The 19533-nt window shown below is 35.7% G+C and overlaps 1 protein-coding gene, 1 long non-coding RNA gene and 1 pseudogene across 2 annotated transcripts; 1 reads left to right on the top strand and 2 right to left on the bottom strand.

Moving 5' to 3' along the window:
• Positions 1-1029: 1029 nt before the first annotated feature.
• Positions 1030-2722, top strand: LOC111211205. The gene is made up of 2 exons (XR_002662338.2): positions 1030-2090; positions 2378-2722. It is a non-coding gene; the product is annotated as an uncharacterized LOC111211205 (long non-coding RNA).
• Positions 2723-15749: 13027 nt separating this feature from the next.
• On the bottom strand, positions 15750-17686 carry LOC106427205 (kinesin-like protein KIN-14D). The gene is made up of 3 exons (XM_048781875.1): positions 17506-17686; positions 17290-17428; positions 15750-17206 (listed from the first exon to the last, which is right to left on the bottom strand). The coding sequence occupies exons 1-3, from the start codon at positions 17665-17667 to the stop codon at positions 17202-17204; spliced, it is 306 nt and encodes a 101-aa protein (XP_048637832.1). The 5' UTR covers positions 17668-17686; the 3' UTR covers positions 15750-17201.
• Positions 17687-18356: 670 nt separating this feature from the next.
• LOC125610113 lies at positions 18357-19099 on the bottom strand (annotated as a pseudogene).
• Between the last annotated feature and the right edge of the window lie 434 nt (positions 19100-19533).

Genomic DNA, 19533 nt, shown 5'->3' with positions numbered 1-19533 from the left:
AAAATACATATCTAAAATTAATAGATCTACCTTTAAATTTTTGGAAGATGAGTACCATTTGATTAGTAAAAGAGATAGATTAGTAAGAAATACATGATACAAAACTGAAAAATTCATATAAAGTTTGGTGTTTTCAAGTCAAAGAGATTAGAGAGAGGTTGAAGAGTTTTAGAATGATGAACATTACATTTTTGTTGCAGCCATTAGAGAAGAGGAGAGAGAATGTGTAAATTTTTCTTTTATATAGGAAGACAAAAAATCCAATTAGGTTAAATATTTTTGATTCAGACGACTTAATAGACGACTTACTTGTAAGTCGTCCAGAAGAGTTTAATATTTTTAGCGGGAAATTAAAATATTTTTAGCGGGAAACTAAAATAGAAGACTTCCCAGACGACTTACAAATAAGTCGTCTGGTTTAAATTATTTAAGCGGAAAAATAATTTTTTAAAAAATTTTAGGCGGGAATATTTGGACGACTTATATGTAAGTCGTCTGTTTTAATTTCTTCACCAGATGACTGAAATGTAAGTCGTCTAGACCCTAAACATAACCTCTAAACTTAATTAACTAACTAAACACTTCATAAAATCAAATTAAACTTCAAAAGTGTTTGCTATATACAAAAATAAACACGTATAGGTAAAAAATTAATTTTGCAAAAAAACATTCAAGTTTTCCAAAATCTAACCCTAAGAATACATACAATACTATATCATATGTTCCCAAACCCTAGACCAAAAAATACCATGATTCACTACCTACACTCATCTATGTCGAAAACAATTCAATTTTGTTATATTTTAATTTATATCACTTAAAACTGTTTATAATTACATGATTTTAATTTTTCTCTTATCAAAATATTTTTGAAAAAATTTAAAATTATTTTTAAGATCAGCTACACCAGAAGACTTGCTTTGAAGTTGTCCAGACGACTTCCAACATCTCAGACGACTCAGACGACTTACTAGGGCTATATTCGTAAAAATAGCTTCTGTTTTTTTGTTTGGTCACAAGGGGCTGGACTGTAATTTCACAAGGCTTTTAGATTAGTTTTGCATTTGATTCAAGTTTGGGTATAGGTTTGAAGTTAAAATCAAGTTGTGAGTTAGTTTTGGCAAATTCCCCTATATTATATGGGTCAATAAGCTAAATATTGCAATATTTTCTGGTTTTTGTGCTTAAATATAAGTAAGAAATATTTCAACATAAAATTCATCAGGGTCAAGTGATCCACATCCCAAAGAGTTGGCTCCGCCACTGGTCAGGACTTGTCGTTACCTATCCAAGTCGAGAACAGGACTATACACAACAGTTTCCCAAGTCCCAACGATGAAATAGCAGACTGGGTTGTAGAAAAGAAATTCTACTGTCCAGAACATCCTTGTGTATGTATCCAAGAATATAAAGAGTATCCATGCACCGCCATTTTTAACAAAATGAACTTTATAATTAAACCGTCCGACCACTACCATTACTAGAGAGAGCGCAACCAGCCAGATGAACAGCCTGTTATTGTATTCTTTGATAATAATGACCGTGCCTTCCCCATCATCTTCACACAAGCTGTTCTTTCCAAATCTGATCTCGGTGTGTGTATATTATTACCTTGGTTAACCTTTGCTCATAGTTTTGTTTCGATGGACCGCCACATTGTTTTTCAGAAATTTGGTTGCAGTACATGAAACTTGCATTGAAGTTGGCCATGGAAGGGAGTTGGAGAGCTTGTAAGTGGTCCATGTCGTCTTTACACTTTGTATATTGCGCCTCACAGAGCTTTGACGATTGGTTGTTTTTATGTAAATATCGAGAAATATTTTTAATACATTAAAAATAACCGATTCAATTTTTTTATCTATAAAAAAATCTAAATTTTTGAAAAAAAATTTTGGTCAAATTAGATCCTTTTATATCGGAATCTTAGAAGATGCATAGCTTAAATTAGATATGTTTCAATTTTTTATTCATCTACAAATATACTTCTCTTTCTTTGTAATTTTAAAACACCTGTAGTTCATTATCTAAGATGAAAAATGCTTTTCAACCTTCGCTTATTGGTCTCTTTATGGTCACAGTTCTTCTGTTCGGTTAGTATTTATATTTTCAATTTTATTATTATATTCAATAATCATTTAAAATTAAAGTTATTATGATATCATATTATTTTATGTACTGATATAATTTTTATATCGAATTCTACAATTTTGGGTTTATAATTTTTTTCCAGAATAATCAATGATTAAGAAAGAAGATGTTCATACTTTAAGTTTTCTTCCCCTATAAATATGCAAAAAACTCTCTAAGCATATGTTTTACCAAAAACATTAATTTCTATTTAAATACGAAAACTAAGTTTTAACTATTATAATAACAGGAGTAATGACGATTGCTCAAAAAGGAATATCATCACGTTATTCTTGTGCACTCATGCACAAACCGAAAAATGGATGTAATAGGGACATTTGTCAAGCTGAATGTACCAAAGAAAGGAATGGGACTGCTGCATGCATATACCCGGAATGCGGATGCTTTTATCACAGAAATAAAAATAATAAGTGTTTACCTTGATTTTTTTTATCTACATCGGAACTCAAATAATATTTATAATAATACGCGCCTTTATCAGAGGAAAAATTATAATATTATTAATTGTTGTTTGTGTTTGTGGCATAATAAATTGTATTATCTTACCAAATATAAATATAAATAACAAATATTAATATGTCGTTCGTCTTTTAACTCTTTTTTTTCTTCGGTAGCGTGAATTAATAAATATTATATTATAATTAGTATTTATTTCATATAAGTTTGAAAGAAAAAATAATGATTTTTTTAATTTCACCGTGTAGGAATCTCACCGAAAAAATGATTTTATTATGTTTTTTTAATAAAAATATTTTATAGTTTAGTTAGTGAAGGTTTAAACTTAAAAGTACCGGTGAATACACCTCCTTTGTTGCAAAACCCGATCGCTTCTTACAGATTAGCATTTTCTCCTTTGTTGCACCAATTAAGAGTACACCTCCCAGGTCCTGGAAAGAACAGAATCTCGCAACATCTTTAAAGTCACACATACCTCCAACCAGGCCCGGTCTGGAATAATTGTGGACTGGAAGCCCAAAACAATTTAGAGCCTATTACATAATAAAAATTGATGAAAGTAGTTGGCTGACTTTGAACCAATAACCCCATACATACAAATTATAACTTTAAACCAACTGCTCTACCAAAGACTTTGAGAAATTGATGGCCGAATATTTACATATTCTGAATAGGGCCGGAAGCCAATGCTTCTTTGGCTTGTACCCAGGGCCGGTACTACCTCCAACAATAATCGGACTGTCATTATAGTTTCAATGTTTGAATGTTCTTTTTCTATTTAATACCATGTTAAAATCTCCACTGATCACCCATGGCTTATTGTGAAATAGGGGAAATTTTTTATTGGAGCGAATATCATCCCAGAGCGTTTCCTCTCTTCTATGGTACTGTTGAAAGTGTAAATAAAGCTGCCAAAGAACTCCTCCGTTTGATCACTAATATTATTGAGCATGTAATCATTCGATCACTTTCCCGCCAAAGAAAAAAAAATTAATATATTTTATAAAACACAGTTGACAACAAAAATTACATTGCATAAAACGAAAGAGAAAGCGAAAAGAAAAGATAGAGAAATAAGTGTTGGATAAGCTTGAAAGATACTTGAGATACAAGTTTCCTATTTCTAATGAGTTGTGTTTATCTAAAGAGAATAGGAAATATAATCCTAATGAGTTTAGGATAAATTAAGTGTTATATAAGGAGATGCAAGAGTGTTGCATAACTTGTGAGTTTATGAGTTTGTGATTGAGAGCTTAAGGTTTTGTGATAGTTTCCTTAAGAGATTAATAAGAGAGAATACTTATTAAAGAGTTTGTGTTCGTGTGTTCTTGAGACCTGATTTCAATATTTGGTATCAGAGCCATACAAAAACATGGGTGACATTGTTGCTGCGACAGGAGGTGATAAAGATGGTGGAGGACTTTCAAGGATCAAGTGTCCTATGCTCACCACAACAAATTATACAGTATGGTCTATGAGAATGAACATCACCCTGCGCATACATAAAGTTTGGGAAGTAATCGAAGCTGATTCGAAGAATGGTGAGAAGAATGACATGGCGCTAGGACTACTGTTTCAATCAATCCCCGAAAGCCTTATTTTACAAGTTGGAGAACTTGAGACAGCAAAGCAAGTATGGGAAGCAATCAAGACAAGACATGTAGGGGCTGAAAGGGTAAAAGAGGCTCGACTACAAACGCTTATGACCGAATTCGATCGGTTAAAGATGAAAGACTCCGAGAGTATCGATGATTATGGAGGCAAATTATCTGAACTAGCCTCAAAGTCAGCCGCATTGGGTTCAACAATCGAAGAAGCTAAATTGGTTAAAAAGTTTCTCATGAGTCTTCCAAGGAAGAAGTATATACATATTGTCGCTTCTCTCGAGCAAGTCCTTGACCTTAATGAAACTAGCTTTGAAGATATTCTAGGACGTTTAAAAGCATACGAGGAGCGCATAGCCGAGGATGAAGAGGTTAATGAGGATCAAAGCAAGTTGATGTATGTGGACGGACAAGCAAATCGACCTCAACAAAATCAATATCAGCAAGAGCAAACCAACCGTGATTACAATACTGATTACTACAGAGGTAGAGGAAGAGGAGGTCGTTTCAACAGAGGAAGGGGTCGCGGACGTTATAACGGAGGGAGAGGTGACTATAACTACAATGGAGGTAGAGGTGACTATAATGGAGGTAGAGGTGATGGAGGAAGAGACGCTTCCCGAATCACGTGCTTTCGTTGCGACAAAATAGGTCACTTCGCGTTGCATTGTCCGGACCGCTTGTTGAAACTACAAAGAAGCGCAAGAAACTGATAATACATCAACACAAGAAGCGGATGAGCTCATGATGCATGAAGTTGTATTTTTAAACGAGAAGAACATAATGCCAGAGAAGTATGAGACAAACACAGGTGAAGAAGACTTATGGTATCTCGATAATGGTGCTAGTAATCATATGACGGGAGATAAGAGGTATTTCTCGGAGTTAGATGATACAGTTACAGGAAAAGTTCGTTTTGGGGATGATTCAAGGATAGATATCAGAGGCAAAGGAACGATCTCATTCACAGATATGAATGGAGAATCAAGAGTGATGACAGATGTGTATTTCATCCCAGAACTAACAAGTAATATCATTAGCTTGGGGCAAGCTACAGAAGCCGGATGTGACATAAGGTTAAAAGGAGATTTGTTGACTATGCATGATCAGAACAAGAAGCTGCTTGTTACCGCTAAACGATCCAAGAACCGACTATACAAAGTTCGTATGGGAGTTAAAGCCACGACGTGCCTTCATCTTTCCACGGAGAAGAAGTCAAGCAGATGCATGCACGTCTAGGTCATGTAAATTTGGAGACCATACGCAACCTGGTAAAAAGAGAGCTGGTTCTAGGAATACCAAGTGTTAAACTCGAGAAAGAAGTGTGTGGTTCTTGCTTACTTGGGAAACAAGCAAGACAAACCTTTCCTAAAGCGACTTCCTACAGAGCTTCAAAGGTGCTGGAGCTTCTACATGGAGAACTTTGTGGTCCCATAACACCAGGAACACCCGCAGGAAAGAGATATATTTTCGTAGTTATCGACGATCATACGAGATACATGTGGTCTATGCTGTTAAAAGAGAAAAGCGAAGCTTTTGAGAGTTTCAAAAGGTTGAGAAGAGCAATTGAACAAGAAACAGGAAAGAAAATACAGGTCTTTCGGTCAGATAGGGGAGGAGAATTTGTGTCTCAAGAGTTCAATTCTTTTTGTGATGGCGCAGGCATACGACGTCACCTCACGGCACCGTACACGCCTCAACAAAACGGTGTTGTTGAGCGGAGAAACCGCACGATGATGGAGATGGCAAGGAGTATGTTGAAACACATGCATATGCCTAACTATCTTTGGGGGGAAGCTATACGTCATGCAACATATCTCCTTAATAGAGTTGCCACGAGGGCCTTAAAGGAGAAAACACCATATGAAGTGCTTCGCAAGAAAAGACCTAATGTTAGCCATCTTAGAGTATTTGGGTGCATTGGATATGCAAAGATTGATGGAGCAAAGTTGAAAAAGCTTGATGATAGGTCTCGTATGTTGGTACATCTAGGGACAGAGCCTGGATCAAAAGCTTATCGCTTATACGATCCAAAGTCCCGAAAGATTATTGTGAGCAGAGATGTCGTGTTTGACGAAGAAAAAGGTTGGAACTGGAGTAGAGAGAGCTCAGAAGCACAGAGCAATGAAAGCTTTGACGTGGTAACTGATAGTCTTGGAGAAAACGTAATCAAAAGCTTAGAAGATACAGTCAAACAAGAACCTATTGAAGAAGAAGAAACCGAGGCAGAAGCTAAAGAAGATGACGAAGAAGAACCACAACCCCTAAGGAGATCCGAGAGACAAACAACTCAACCAAAGTATCTCGATGATTACATATTAATGTGTGAAGAGCTAGGGGAAGAAATGCTAATGTATATGAATAACGAGCCAAGGAACTTTGGGGAAGCTAAAGGTTCGAAAGAATGGACTAGGGCGTGCGAAGAAGAGATTGAGTCAATCATTAAAAATAAAACATGGGTAATGGTCGATCTTCCTGTAGGAGCAAAAGCAATTGGACTAAAATGGGTTTTCAAAATCAAACGCAACTCCGATGGAAGCATCAACAAATACAAAGCTCGACTTGTCGCGAAGGGATACGTACAACAATATGGAGTAGACTTTGAGGAAGTCTTTGCACCTGTAGCACGAATTGAGACAATAAGATTGTTGATCAGTCTCGCGGCAACTAACAGATGGGAAGTGCACCATCTCGACGTAAAGACCGCCTTCTTGCACGGAGAACTCAAAGAGATTGTGTACGTGTCTCAACCGGAAGGATTTGAGAATAAGGGACAAGAGAACAAGGTTTACAGGCTCAATAAGGCCTTATACGGTATGAGACAAGCGCCAAGGGCCTGGAACCATTAGCTCAACTCAATTCTTATGGAGCTCGGATTCGGAAAGTGTTCAAAGGAGCCATCTGTATACAGAAAGATGGTGAAAGGAGAGCTCCTTGTAGTGGCAGTATATGTTGACGACTTGTTCGTAACAGGAACGTGCAAGGTACTTATAGATGAGTTTAAAGATGGGATGTCAAAGAAGTTCGACATGAGTGACTTAGGGAGATTAACATATTATCTCGGGATAGAGGTGTGTCAAAGCGATCGAGGGATCACTTTAAATCAAAGTCGTTATGCGTTGAGGATACTTGAGGAAGCCGGCATGACTAAGTGTAATCCGACACAATCACCTATGGAGGCCGGGCTTAACTTATCTAAAGCAGAGGAAGAAAAGGAGATTGATGCAACAAGGTTTCGAAAACAGATCGGGTGCTTTAGATACTTACTTCACACTAGGCCTGATCTATCATTTGTTGTGGGTGTTTTAAGCCGGTATATGCACAGCCATCGGGAGTCTCATGGTGTCGCGTTAAAGCAATGTTTGAGGTATCTACAAGGCAGCACTGGATATGGTTTACGGTTTGAGAGATCTTTGAACCGAGTGCCTCGATTGATCGGGTATAGTGATTCAAGCTACAACGTTGATCCTGACGACGGACGAAGCACAACGGGTCACATCTACTACTTCGGAAAGAGTCCAATCACATGGTGCTCGACCAAACAAGAAACTGTCGCATTGTCAAGCTGTAAGGCCGAGTTTATGGCAGGAACAGAGGCACCAAGACAAGCTATATGGCTTCGAGATTTACTAAGCGAAATCACCGGTCAAGTAGAACAGAGGGTTACAATTCGGATCGATAACCAGTCCGCAATTGCTTTAACCAAGAATCCAGTATTTCATGGGAGAAGCAAGCATATACTAACGAGATACCACTTTATCAGAGAGTGTGTAGAGAAATGGCAAGTTGAGGTAGAACATGTTCCGGGAAGTGAACAAAAGGTAGACATCTTGACAAAAGTTTTGGGAAGAGTCAAGTTTCAAGAAATGAGAGAGTTCATAGGAGTACAAGAGTTGGAGCATAAGAACTTCAAGCTTAAGAGGGAGATTGTTGGATAAGCTTGAAAGATACTTGAGATACAAGTTTCCTATTTCTAATGAGTTGTGTTTATCTAAAGAGAATAGGAAATATAATCCTAATGAGTTTAGGATAAATTAAGTGTTATATAAGGAGATGCAAGAGTGTTGCATAACTTGTGAGTTTATGAGTTTGTGATTGAGAGCTTAAGGTTTTGTGATAGTTTCCTTAAGAGATTAATAAGAGAGAATACTTATTAAAGAGTTTGTGTTCGTGTGTTCTTGAGACCTGATTTCAATAATAAGTGACATAGGTGTAATAATGGCAGGATGTTATAAACATGCCATTTCAAAGCTGGAAGGCAGATATGACCCCAGCGACATCCCCCGTCATACAAGCCCAGGCAACTCGAGCGCCTATATATATTACATCCCTTTTTCTTACTCTATCCGGATCGGGTTCTTCAGCCTCACCGGGTTCTTCAACCTCATCGGGTTCTTGAACCTCACCGGGCTCTTGAACCTCACAGGGCTCTTGAACCTCTCTGGGTTCTTGAACCTCACCGAGTTCTTGAAACTCACCGAGTTCTTGAAAATCACCGAGTTCTTGAACCTCACCTTGATAAACAACCCGTCGGTCGTTTCGTCGCAGATGTCGCACCCACGTCTGTCGTGGATTAACCGGAGCTCGTGCTGTGCATGATACATGCTGAGGAGGGTAGGGGGACACGTGGCACAGTACTCGTGAAGATCGTAGTTGCAAGAGGAGCAACGGTAAGTCCTCCCAAAGCCTTCGGTTTTACAGCCATCGCATATGTACCTTCCAACCCGTCAACTTTCGTTAACGGGTGGATATGTTGGACTACTTCTTCCGCTTTCGACGGAGACATATCTCAAAGTTTCTTGTTTTAGTTCTTTCGTTCTTCTTTCTCTCTCTCTTTTACTTCTTGAGAATGGTAGGACTAGAGAGGATAAACCTTGTTATATATATAATATACATATATACTAGTGGTTAGTCCGCCCTACGGGTGGAAATAAATACTAAAGATTATTATACATAAAAATATTTAAAAGTTTATGAAGCATTATAAAAACTATTCTAAATAAAAATCAATACTATAAACTAACAAACAGTAGTAAACAGAGTTCTAAGATCATATTGTTTTTTAAATAAACCTTTTTGGTTTGAATTAAAAATAACAGTAACATTTATTATTTTGTATACAAAATTAACAAAAGTGATTCGGAAAAATGTAATGGTATATATTTCTTTCTTTTTATTTTTAATTTGACATATATAATAAAAGAAAAACTGAAGTTTCAATTAATAAAATTTATTGTTTCAAGAATTTTCAAGTTCAAATATTTATACACAAATTAGGTTTTTTATATAATAAATTAATCCACCTCCAAACTAAATCAATAAAAATATAATAGAGTTTAATAAAATAATTAAACCTAATGTTAAAATACTATATAAATAGTTTCGGTAATATCAAAAATATTAATTAGTATTTTTTAATTTAACAGAAAATCATTTTTAGGATATATATTAGTGCATAATTAGATTTTGAATGAAATTTCAATTAACCTTAGTGTTTTACTGATGATGTTTTGTTAATTATTATAGCTATTGGTGAACTCTATAATATCAAAATTATTTGTTGAAATTTTTTCTCATGATATTTAAAATATATTTTTAAATTAGTATTTTATAAACTAATAAAAATGATACGTCGAAGTATGAGCCAAACTGTTAAATTATTTGAACTCTATTTAATAACACTTTTTTTTTTTACTTTAGTTACATACCACCTCGTATCAAATAATTTAATCAAAAATTTAATATGAGCCAAACTGTAACTAAACAGAAAAAAATTTCAATATAATGTAACCATTAATAATCTTGAAATCAAGAACCAAACCGCATATAAATGTTCACTGAAATTCGCTTTATTTTTATCAATATTGAATCAATTGTTTAACTTTTGTGTTGGTTGTATTGAATGAAAGCCTATAATTCATATCTCATCAAATATTCCCTTCTAAGTTTTTACATAGTTAAACATATATAAATTACTTGGGTGTTAAAAAAACATATATAAATTACATTATTAAATGGAATAAAATAATCAAAGGATATGTTAGGTTTATAAAAAAATAACAATTTCATGCAAATACAACATCATAAAACGCACTTGCACTAAAAATATATAACTGAAATGGATACTGAAAATAAAATAGTACAATATCATAAAATATAGTTGATAATAAATAAAAATCCAAACACGTAAGAATTATAAACAAATGTCAAATATAAACAAAAATATATATGATCTAATTAGAAAACAAATTATATTTATTATATTCAATTTAAAATAAAATTTCAAATGTTTATAAAATTAAAATATATTTTAATATAAAATTATTTTAATGCAAACTCACCTGCCCGTAGTGTTTTGATTTTAAATTTTGATTGGGTCGTGTTTGAAATTTTTTTATTGATGTTTTATTATTCTGCGTGGTTTTTGTTTCTAGATTGCCTTCTCCTTTGGTGTTTGTGTGATTGTTATACTTTTAGTAATACTGTGTGCTTCATATTTGATTTAACAGTCTTAAATATTGCCAGTTATAGTGATAGATTTACATATTATGGCAAGATTGATTAGTGGAATGAATATTTGTAAAAGAAGTAGAGTGAGCCACAAGGGATTTGGCTGAGGACTATTTTTAAACTCTCAATTAGGTATGGGGAAGAGTTTGAAGTAAAAAAAAAGAGTTCAGAGTGAGCCAAACACTTGCTATGATTTATTTGTAGTTATATTTATATTGTTAAGTAACCTCAGATGCCCACCACTTGATGTTTCACTTCTGTTAATTTGATTTAGTCTACTAAAAAGCAGACAGCCTTCTGATGGATATATAATATTTTAGTCACTTAAACATATAAGTGCTGATGGAGTGTGTTACTGAATCCATGGTTGGCTTAAAGGGTAAATACTTCGAAATATTCTTATATTAGTAGTGCTTGATCAAAAAAAAATCTTATATTAGTAGTGCAAAGAACTAAACCAATATTAGTAGTGCAGAGAACTAAACCAACATAAGCAATAGTTTGAAAATGGAAAAACGCAAAGCATTATTTGATTAAAAAAACGACAGCAACATGATAGAATAAAGCTTCCATATTCTTCTATTCCGTATGGACCTTCTTAGCAGCATGCTCAATTTGAGCTTTGGATTCTGGGATATGAAGCCATCCTGTGTTAACGAAGAGAAAGAAAACCCGATTGTCTATTGGGCCTAGATTGATAAGAGAATATGTACCAGCTTTGAAGAAAGTAAAAACAAAACCCTATGATATGTTTGACTTATTAAAATAAGAGAATTATGGCCCAATAAAATAATTCATCGTTCCATCATCGAAACAAAGAGAAAGAAATTAGGACAGGTGTCCTCATTTGCACCATGCTCTTTGATGATGTCGTTCTCTAAAGAGAGAGACAAGCCAACTTTATTATATAAAATATATATATCACAGGGTACGAAGTTTCTAGGAAATGTCTGAAATGGTAATCAGGTGATATAACTATTTTTTGTGATCAAGTGGTAACTCATTGCAATGAATACATAGAGAAAAAAAAATGAAAATGAGTGGAAATATTCTAAACCAGAGACGTACCCAAAACGTTTAACGAATAGTAAAGAGTTGATAATAAAAACTTGAAACAAAATGTCGAGGAAAGTAAGGAATTTTTTATTTACTTATGTGTTTTGGAGCCAGGTATTAAAAATGGATTACATCTTTCAGTAGACCTATCCAATAAACAGACCTCCACCCAAGTCGATTGGGGTTATGCCGATTTAAAGGTATAGTTAGAAGGCTGTCGAATATATAAGTAGAAGAATTGAATCAAGTAAGGACATTCGAAACACTTGGGAGACACGGCACAATAACTAGGGTTTACATAATTTTCATTGTTCTTGCTAATTTCTCTCTCTTTTTTTTTACACATCAAATTTATTCAAATATCTTTGTATTCACATCTGATCATTAATAAACACTTTTCAATCAAACCTACCTCGAATTTATGTATTGCTTCAAATTAATTCAGATTAAACAATTGACACCGTCTGAAGGAAGTTTTTGAAAATAACGCTGACAATCGATCACCATGGTTCCCACAAACACATGAGCAACCCAACTGAGAGCCGATATGGCTGTCATGATGTAGATGATGAACGATATGATGGAGCACTTCACGAAGCAGGATGAAGCCAACAAGGCAACTAGCGAACGCCTCAACGTGATATATGCCGCTCTCACACCTCATGCAGCTACTAATCTGCAGCTACCAATGGTGAATAAACGCCAAGGAGGATTCTTTGTCCTCCTATGGCACGAGAAGTTGGTCAAGAAACCAAGAGGCAAGTCGCCGACTTGTAGAGTGGGGTCCAAGCCATCAATTCCAAGATACATAACACAACGAGCTCGGACGCGTGCTAGCTGCCATGAAGACCCTTTGCAAAGGAAATTAATTATGTGAAGGTTCACCAAACTGATAAATTCCGGGTCCGACCCATCCTACTGAGAAGACTCCGATTCTAGCAATCATGTCACAGCCTTCAGCATCGCCATGAGACGAGCGCATTTTACCCACGAGGAGAAGGACGCTGAATATTGCCAGATATTTGTGGAAAGACTCAGCAGAGAACTTGGTTCTCATGACTCACCAAAGACTCATAGTTTTTGCGAGTTATCAACCCAATTTCTGAAGCAGTACACGATGTTTATCAGAAAATGGATTTCCGTTACGGACTTATGGAAGATGTCCCAAAGTCCAAAAGACAGAGAGTATAGAAAAATTCAAAGTTATAGTTTTCGAGGTACACGTTTCAAACGGTACTGCCGTTGAAGCAATTCGCAACGCACTCTAGGTTAATTGCATGTTTCGCGAGGAGCTCTACACAAAACCAACCATAAGTCTCCAGGATGCTCTTCATCACTCACACAGCTTCATTGCCTTGGATGAAGATACATGAGCTTTCCTGCTCAAACAAAACGCGATGAAGCAGGGGCCTAACAAGTCAGCTCCATCAAGAACCCAAACATCATTATGCTTATCCATGGTCAGACAAAAAGAATGGACAGGTCTCACTAGGGCTGAGCACGGATCGGATATCCGGGTTTACAGAGGCATTCATGATCCTTTCGTCCGAATAATTAATTATCCAACTCGATTTGTAGCCACCTGAATATTTGGTGTTCTAGATATTCAGATTTTTGTTGATTTTAACCGGATATCCGATTCGATTCGACAAATAAATAAATAAATATCCAAAACAATATAAAATACTATTTTTATTACCAAAAAAATATTTACTTTTAAAAAAATTCTAATAACTAATATAATAAATAAAAACTGTAAAACTTATACAAAATATAATATTTATATAAGTTACATATAATTCTTTAAATATATATGTATATATATGCATATATATGATTGGATCGGGTATCCGTTCCTAAAATATTAGTATTTGTGATTTGTTTCATTTTTTATGGATGTTGCATATTAGTATTTGTTTTGTAGGATTACGAATATCTGAAATTTTTAGTTCGAATAAAAACAAAACGAATTAAATCAAAATTTACGGATATTTTAGCGTCCTACTTTTTACCAATTGATTTTAGTAATAAAAGATATTAATCATAGACATCTTTACACTCGTAGAGAACATATATAATAAAAAAATATTAATCATAGACAACTTTACACTCGTAGAGAACATCTCCGAAAATGTTGAAAAGTAGATGAGTTGACTTATCATCTTTACAAGTCGTTGACTAATTAATTTAGACATGAATATTAACACTAACATTCGTATGGAAAGGTAGCTAGTGCACCTACGGATATTACAGGTTTAAAATAGTATTTTTTTTCGGTCATTGTCATTGTTAATTGATCACTAACCGAAGAGTAGATTTAAAAATTAACAAATGGCTTTCTCAAAAAAAAAAATTAACAAATGGATTTTTAAAATAATCAAAGGAACACTTCTTAGACCAATTCAAACACTGTAATAGAGCTTTCGTTTAGTCGTGTTATATACGAAAAAAAAATGTGTCCACTATTTTTTTTAAAGCTATGTATAATAACTCGTAATATGTGGTAGAGTTGAGGAGTTCGCTAAATATCTGACAATTCGTTGTCTAATTATTTTTTAAAATAAAAAATCATATACAAATTGTTTAATACATCGAAAGTGATTGTTTAAAAGCCTGAAACAAACTTAGATGAATAAATATTTGTAGCCAGCGGAAGTTGACGTTAAGAAAACATAATAAAATCATTTTAAGGTTTAGGGTTTACCGGTACTTTTAAGTTTAAATCTTCACTAACTAAACTATAAAATATTTAAAGTTTGGGTTTAAGATTTAAGTTTAGGATATATGATTTGGATTTAGGATTTATGATTTGGGTTTAAGATATATAATTTAGGTTTAAGATCTAGGATTTGGGTTTAAAATATACAGTTTGGGTTTAGCTAGTTTGGGTTTAGGGTCTAGAATTTAGATCCGGGGATATGTTAACAAACATTAAAGTCTCTTAGTCACCTCCTAAACATGGCTGTCACACACAAAGAAAAAAAAACGATTCTCCTTTGTTAGAATGATCCAGATAGACCCACTATGTGCAGAATGATTCAAGAGTCACTAACCTGTAGCAGATATGTCAACTTCTAGTTTCTGAAAGGAACATAATCCTCTTTCTTTGCCAATGCAAATATAACATCACTCAAAGCTTTTGTTTATTGCCTGGTGGTAAAAGAAAGAACACAAATGAACTTAAAATAAGAAAGGATTTTTAACATAAAAGCCCCCCAATTAAGTTTATTCTGGGTATAAACCCCTGAACTAAAAATTCAATGAAAAAACCTCCAACCTAAGTAATTGTAATGAATTGGCCCCTCCGTTACTCGTCACGTTAAAACCAAACGCCGCTATTTGGAAATGTCTTAAAACAATATGATTTGTCAATAAAACAGTACGATGTTTAAACAAAATGTCATGTTGTTTATCATTTAATTTTACATTCTTAAGTGTCTTAAAAATTCCACGAGAGAATAGGATGATAAACCCTAATTTTTTAAAGAGAAGAGTTTTGAGTTTCATTTGGTGATTGTGAGAGTTTGAGAGACTCTAAGTTCGGGAGAGGGTGACTTATAGTCTGGTGACAGAGTTGAAGTTATGTATATATATGGTTCAAAACTTCAAATGAACTTAATCCTAGTTACACTTTTGATCGCCACTGAACTCACATCACCTTAAGCACACTTGAAGTTGGCTCATCTAAGAACTTGCTGTTTTTCTGTTTTTAATTTTGGAACTCAGCTTTAGAATCTATGTTTTGGTGTTTCAGATTAACTACGATTAAGCTCATCTGTACCATGTTTTACCATGTTTTGGTGTTTTGTTATAGCTCAGGTTATGGTCGTTAGAACCATTAAAATAAAGTGAACTATGTTTGCTTGTTGCTATGTGTCTTGAAGGGTCATTTTATTTGTTTCTTCCAACGACAAGTGCAAGACATATTTTCTTACAGGGTCATGTTGTTAATCAACTCGTCAAACACAGCAACAGTAGAAAAACAAGTTAAAAACAAAACTTGAAACACTATCAAATGTCATAACTACCAGTTAAAAACGTCACTTAAACCACAATGATGATAGTCCTAGAACAAGCTACTGTTGAACTTTTTCTCTTGGCTTGACCTCTCACACTGCACAATTCTCACGGCCAGCCTCTCTTTCTTCTCTTGTTCATACTTGGTGAGCTTCTCTCACCCTCACTCTGTTTTACACCACTCACACTCTGTTTTTGTTTACTTGTGTTTCATCTTAACACAAGCTTGCTCTTTCTCTTTACTCTTTCACGTTTCTTTTGTGTTTATGTAGAGAGAGAAGAGAGTTTAGTTGGCTTTTGCCTCTTCTTCTTTCCTTGGGTGGTAAGCAATCTCTTGCTTCCACTTCTTTATTCTTTTTCGACGGGACTCCTTGGTCAATTCTTCTTCTTGTTCATTTTCTTGTGTGGCAAGCTTCCTTGCTTCCACTTCTTCTCTTGAAGGATTTAATCAAAGTTCAATCTCGAGAGCTACGACCACAATGACAGTCCTTGAACCACAATGATGTTAAAAGATGCAAGCTACAACACACAGCATCACTTTTAGACTTGGTTCTAAAACTCTCAAGCAACATAAACTTTTCGAGAACAAAATCAGTTGAAACCAACACCGTACGTTTAATTACGAAAACTAAAACCTAACTGGGGAAGATGAAAACAAAAGCTTTAACTTGAGGAACAGATATAAACTCAAAATTTTGAAGAACCCTAATTTATATTTGGAAATTTTCGAGTCTCAGATATGAAGAAGAGGAAAGACGGGTCGTTTTTCTTTTGACACTAAACGATGTGTTTCAACTAACGGAGGTTTTCAAAATTTTAACGTGGCTAAGTAACAGAGGGGCCAATTCGTTACCATTTCTTAGGTTGAGGGTTTTTCCGTTGAATCTTTAATTTAGGGGTTTATACCCGAAATAAACTTAATTGAGGGGGTTTTATGTTAAAAATCCAATAAGAAACAGCGCTAGCAATCAAAGCATTAAACAAATGTTTCACCATTCTGGGAAAAATAGATACACGCCTCTTGTATTTCCAGCCTTGTGCACTAAGAGACTGGCTCGTTTTGAACATTTGTTCAAGCGAACGAGGGATCAGTCCCTTCTGCTCTGGCGTTTCAGGCCTGCCCATCATGGTATAGGTTTTGCCAGAACCTATTTGGCCGTATGCAAAAATACAAACTTATGTCCACAAAGATTTAAGGCAGGCAAATGACAAAAGAAAGATCAGTCAAAGTGTTGTCAGATACAAATGACAAAAGAAAGATCATTTACCAAAGGATCTACAAGATAGTCAGAATAAGAAGATAACAAACCTTGTAGCCATCCAATGCGCTTTGAACAAGTTGCGATAAAGAATACTTCCTCCTGAGAAGCTCCATGGTCGAAAACCTTGTCAAGTGTGAAAGGATGCTTGTTACCCTGAGAACCCAAATAGAGCACAAGGCATGAAAAACGAAATATCCTACTTGAGCAAAGTAAATTAGGTGAGTCACTGAATTTACCACTTTGGACCACATCAATGCCTCTCCCAAGAGATTCAGATGATCTAGGGTAAGCAATGACGCTGGCCTCTTGGTGTCCTCCATCATCCGGTAGCAAGGGGCGCAGTCGGCAGAACACACGTATGTTTCCTTTCAGTTCCTGAAATAAAAGCTTTGTTTAGCGCACATAGAGAAAGCTGCTGGAACTTAACATGTAGCTAAATTATATATACTTAGAAGAATGGTGTTGTGAAGCTTCTTCCTCAACACCTCTCCTTCGAAAAGTTGACGCTCCGTGTCTGCAAGGCGGTCTTGCAGCTCATGCATATGTTTTTTTTTATCCTCAAACTCCGTCATAGTAAGAGACATAGACGCATCTACCATCGGTAGAAAGCACATTAAAAGTCAATGTAACGAACCAATCGGATCACACCATTAGCAAAAGTTAATTCCTGCTCCCACATTTTTATACGCTCTTTTTGCGAGGAACATGTTTCCTGCACCATAAGACTGGTATATTCAGACAACTGAATATAACACAAGGAGTCAAAAGTTTTACTTCTGAACTAACCTCCAATGATACTGATTTTACAATCAAAATGTCTAGTTCATTAGATGACTTTCCAACACTCTCTTAATACTTGAGTATCTCATCAGCCAGCTTCTGTGACTGTGCAACCTGGCGATCACGTTCACGGTTCATCTCGGACTTGTTTGAGCTCACTCCGAAGCTCTTGACTTCAGTCAGCAATGAGTCGAGTAAACCTTTATCACAGAAGGAAAGAGAAACAAACTAAGAGATTTAAAAGATTATAAGCTCATCAATACTTGACATGATTTTTGCAACGACAAGTATACCAAAATGCTACCCTTCCAAGCTCATCAATGTAAGCAACCCACTTAAATGATCAGCACAACATCTCTCAATTAACCACAATGAAGAGACGACGACTGAGTAGACAATGCAATAAAGCTTCTCATGTATCTCCGAACAAATTCAAGAGACGTAAGATTTCAAAAGTAAAAAGCTACACAACCCATTGAGTATGTCCCGCCGCATCTTCTCTTGTTCACTGTAAGGCATAACATTTCAAACAACAAAGCACTTTTATAATATAAATGCAGATACAAACGATAGCAATGAGGATAAATTCCAATATCGAGAAATTCCAAGAGAAACTAAAGGAACCAAACCAGTGTTCATTGATTATTTATAAGGCACTTTGTAAGGCCTCAGACACGCACAAACCATGAGAAGTTTTTAAAAGAAAAAGAGACATTGTTGTTTTGTATGATACGACACAAGACGAGAGTCTTAAAAGCCACCACGGAGACGCAACACCAAGTGAAGAGTGGACTCTTTCTGGATGTTGTAGTCGGCTAAGGTGCGACCATCCTCAAGCTGCTTGCCAGCGAAGATGAGACGCTGCTGGTCTGGAGGGATGCCTTCCTTGTCTTGGATCTTGGCCTTGACGTGTGAAGTGTAGACTCCTTTTGAATGTTGTAGTCGGCCAATGTTCTGCCGTCTTCAAGCTGCTTGCCGGCGAAGATCAACCTCTGCTGGTCCGGTGGGATTCCCTCTCCACTTCAAGGGTGATTGTCTTTCCGGTTAAGGTTTTGACGAAGATCTGCATACCACCACGTAGCCTGAGAACCAAGTGGAGGGTCGACTCCTTCTGGATGTTGTAGTCAGCGACCGTCCTCGAGCTGCTTTCCGGCGAAGATAAGCCTCTGCTGATCGGGTGGGATTCCCTCCTTGTCCTGGATCTTGGCCTTAACATTGTCGATGGTGTCGGAGCTTTCCGGTGAGAGTTTTAACGAAGATCTGCATCTGTTATTCACAAAAGCAAAACATCAATACGAATCATATGCAAAAACGAACAAGTCAATAACATATCTGGAAGAATCGAACAAAATTAACAAGAGATCTATCGGCTAATCTCAACTGCTCGACTGCTATAACCGATACAAATCACAAGAACAGAGGATCAATTACGATCGAATGAAACAAATAATCGAACAAGAAGATGAAACCAAAATCAAACCTTAATCGTAATAATCGAACAATACGAACCCTAATAATCGAAATCACGACGAGATCAATTACGATCGAACCGATTCAAATTCGAAGAACAGAGAATCAGCAATTACGATCGAACGAAGCAGCTGATCGAGAGAAGAAGAAACGCGTATCTAACCTTTGATCGTAATTCGGGAGAGAGAGAGAGGTAGACTTGAGAATGATTTGTTTTTCGATTTGTGAAA

The sequence above is a fragment of the Brassica napus genome, chromosome A6, assembly GCF_020379485.1.
Source record: "Brassica napus cultivar Da-Ae chromosome A6, Da-Ae, whole genome shotgun sequence".
In the NCBI taxonomy this organism is placed as follows: Eukaryota; Viridiplantae; Streptophyta; class Magnoliopsida; order Brassicales; family Brassicaceae; genus Brassica; species Brassica napus.
This window is presented reverse-complemented; position numbering and strand designations above follow the sequence as displayed.

Bases quoted from the DNA above. Each gene is read 5' to 3' on its own strand.
- LOC106427205 (XM_048781875.1), bottom strand. From the start codon at position 17,667: ATGTGCTTTCTACCGATGGTAGATGCGTCTATGTCTCTTACTATGACG. The intron at 17,429-17,505 runs CTAAGTATATAT...CTTTTATTTCAG, and splicing joins AGCTTCACAACACCATTCTT to GAACTGAAAGGAAACATACG.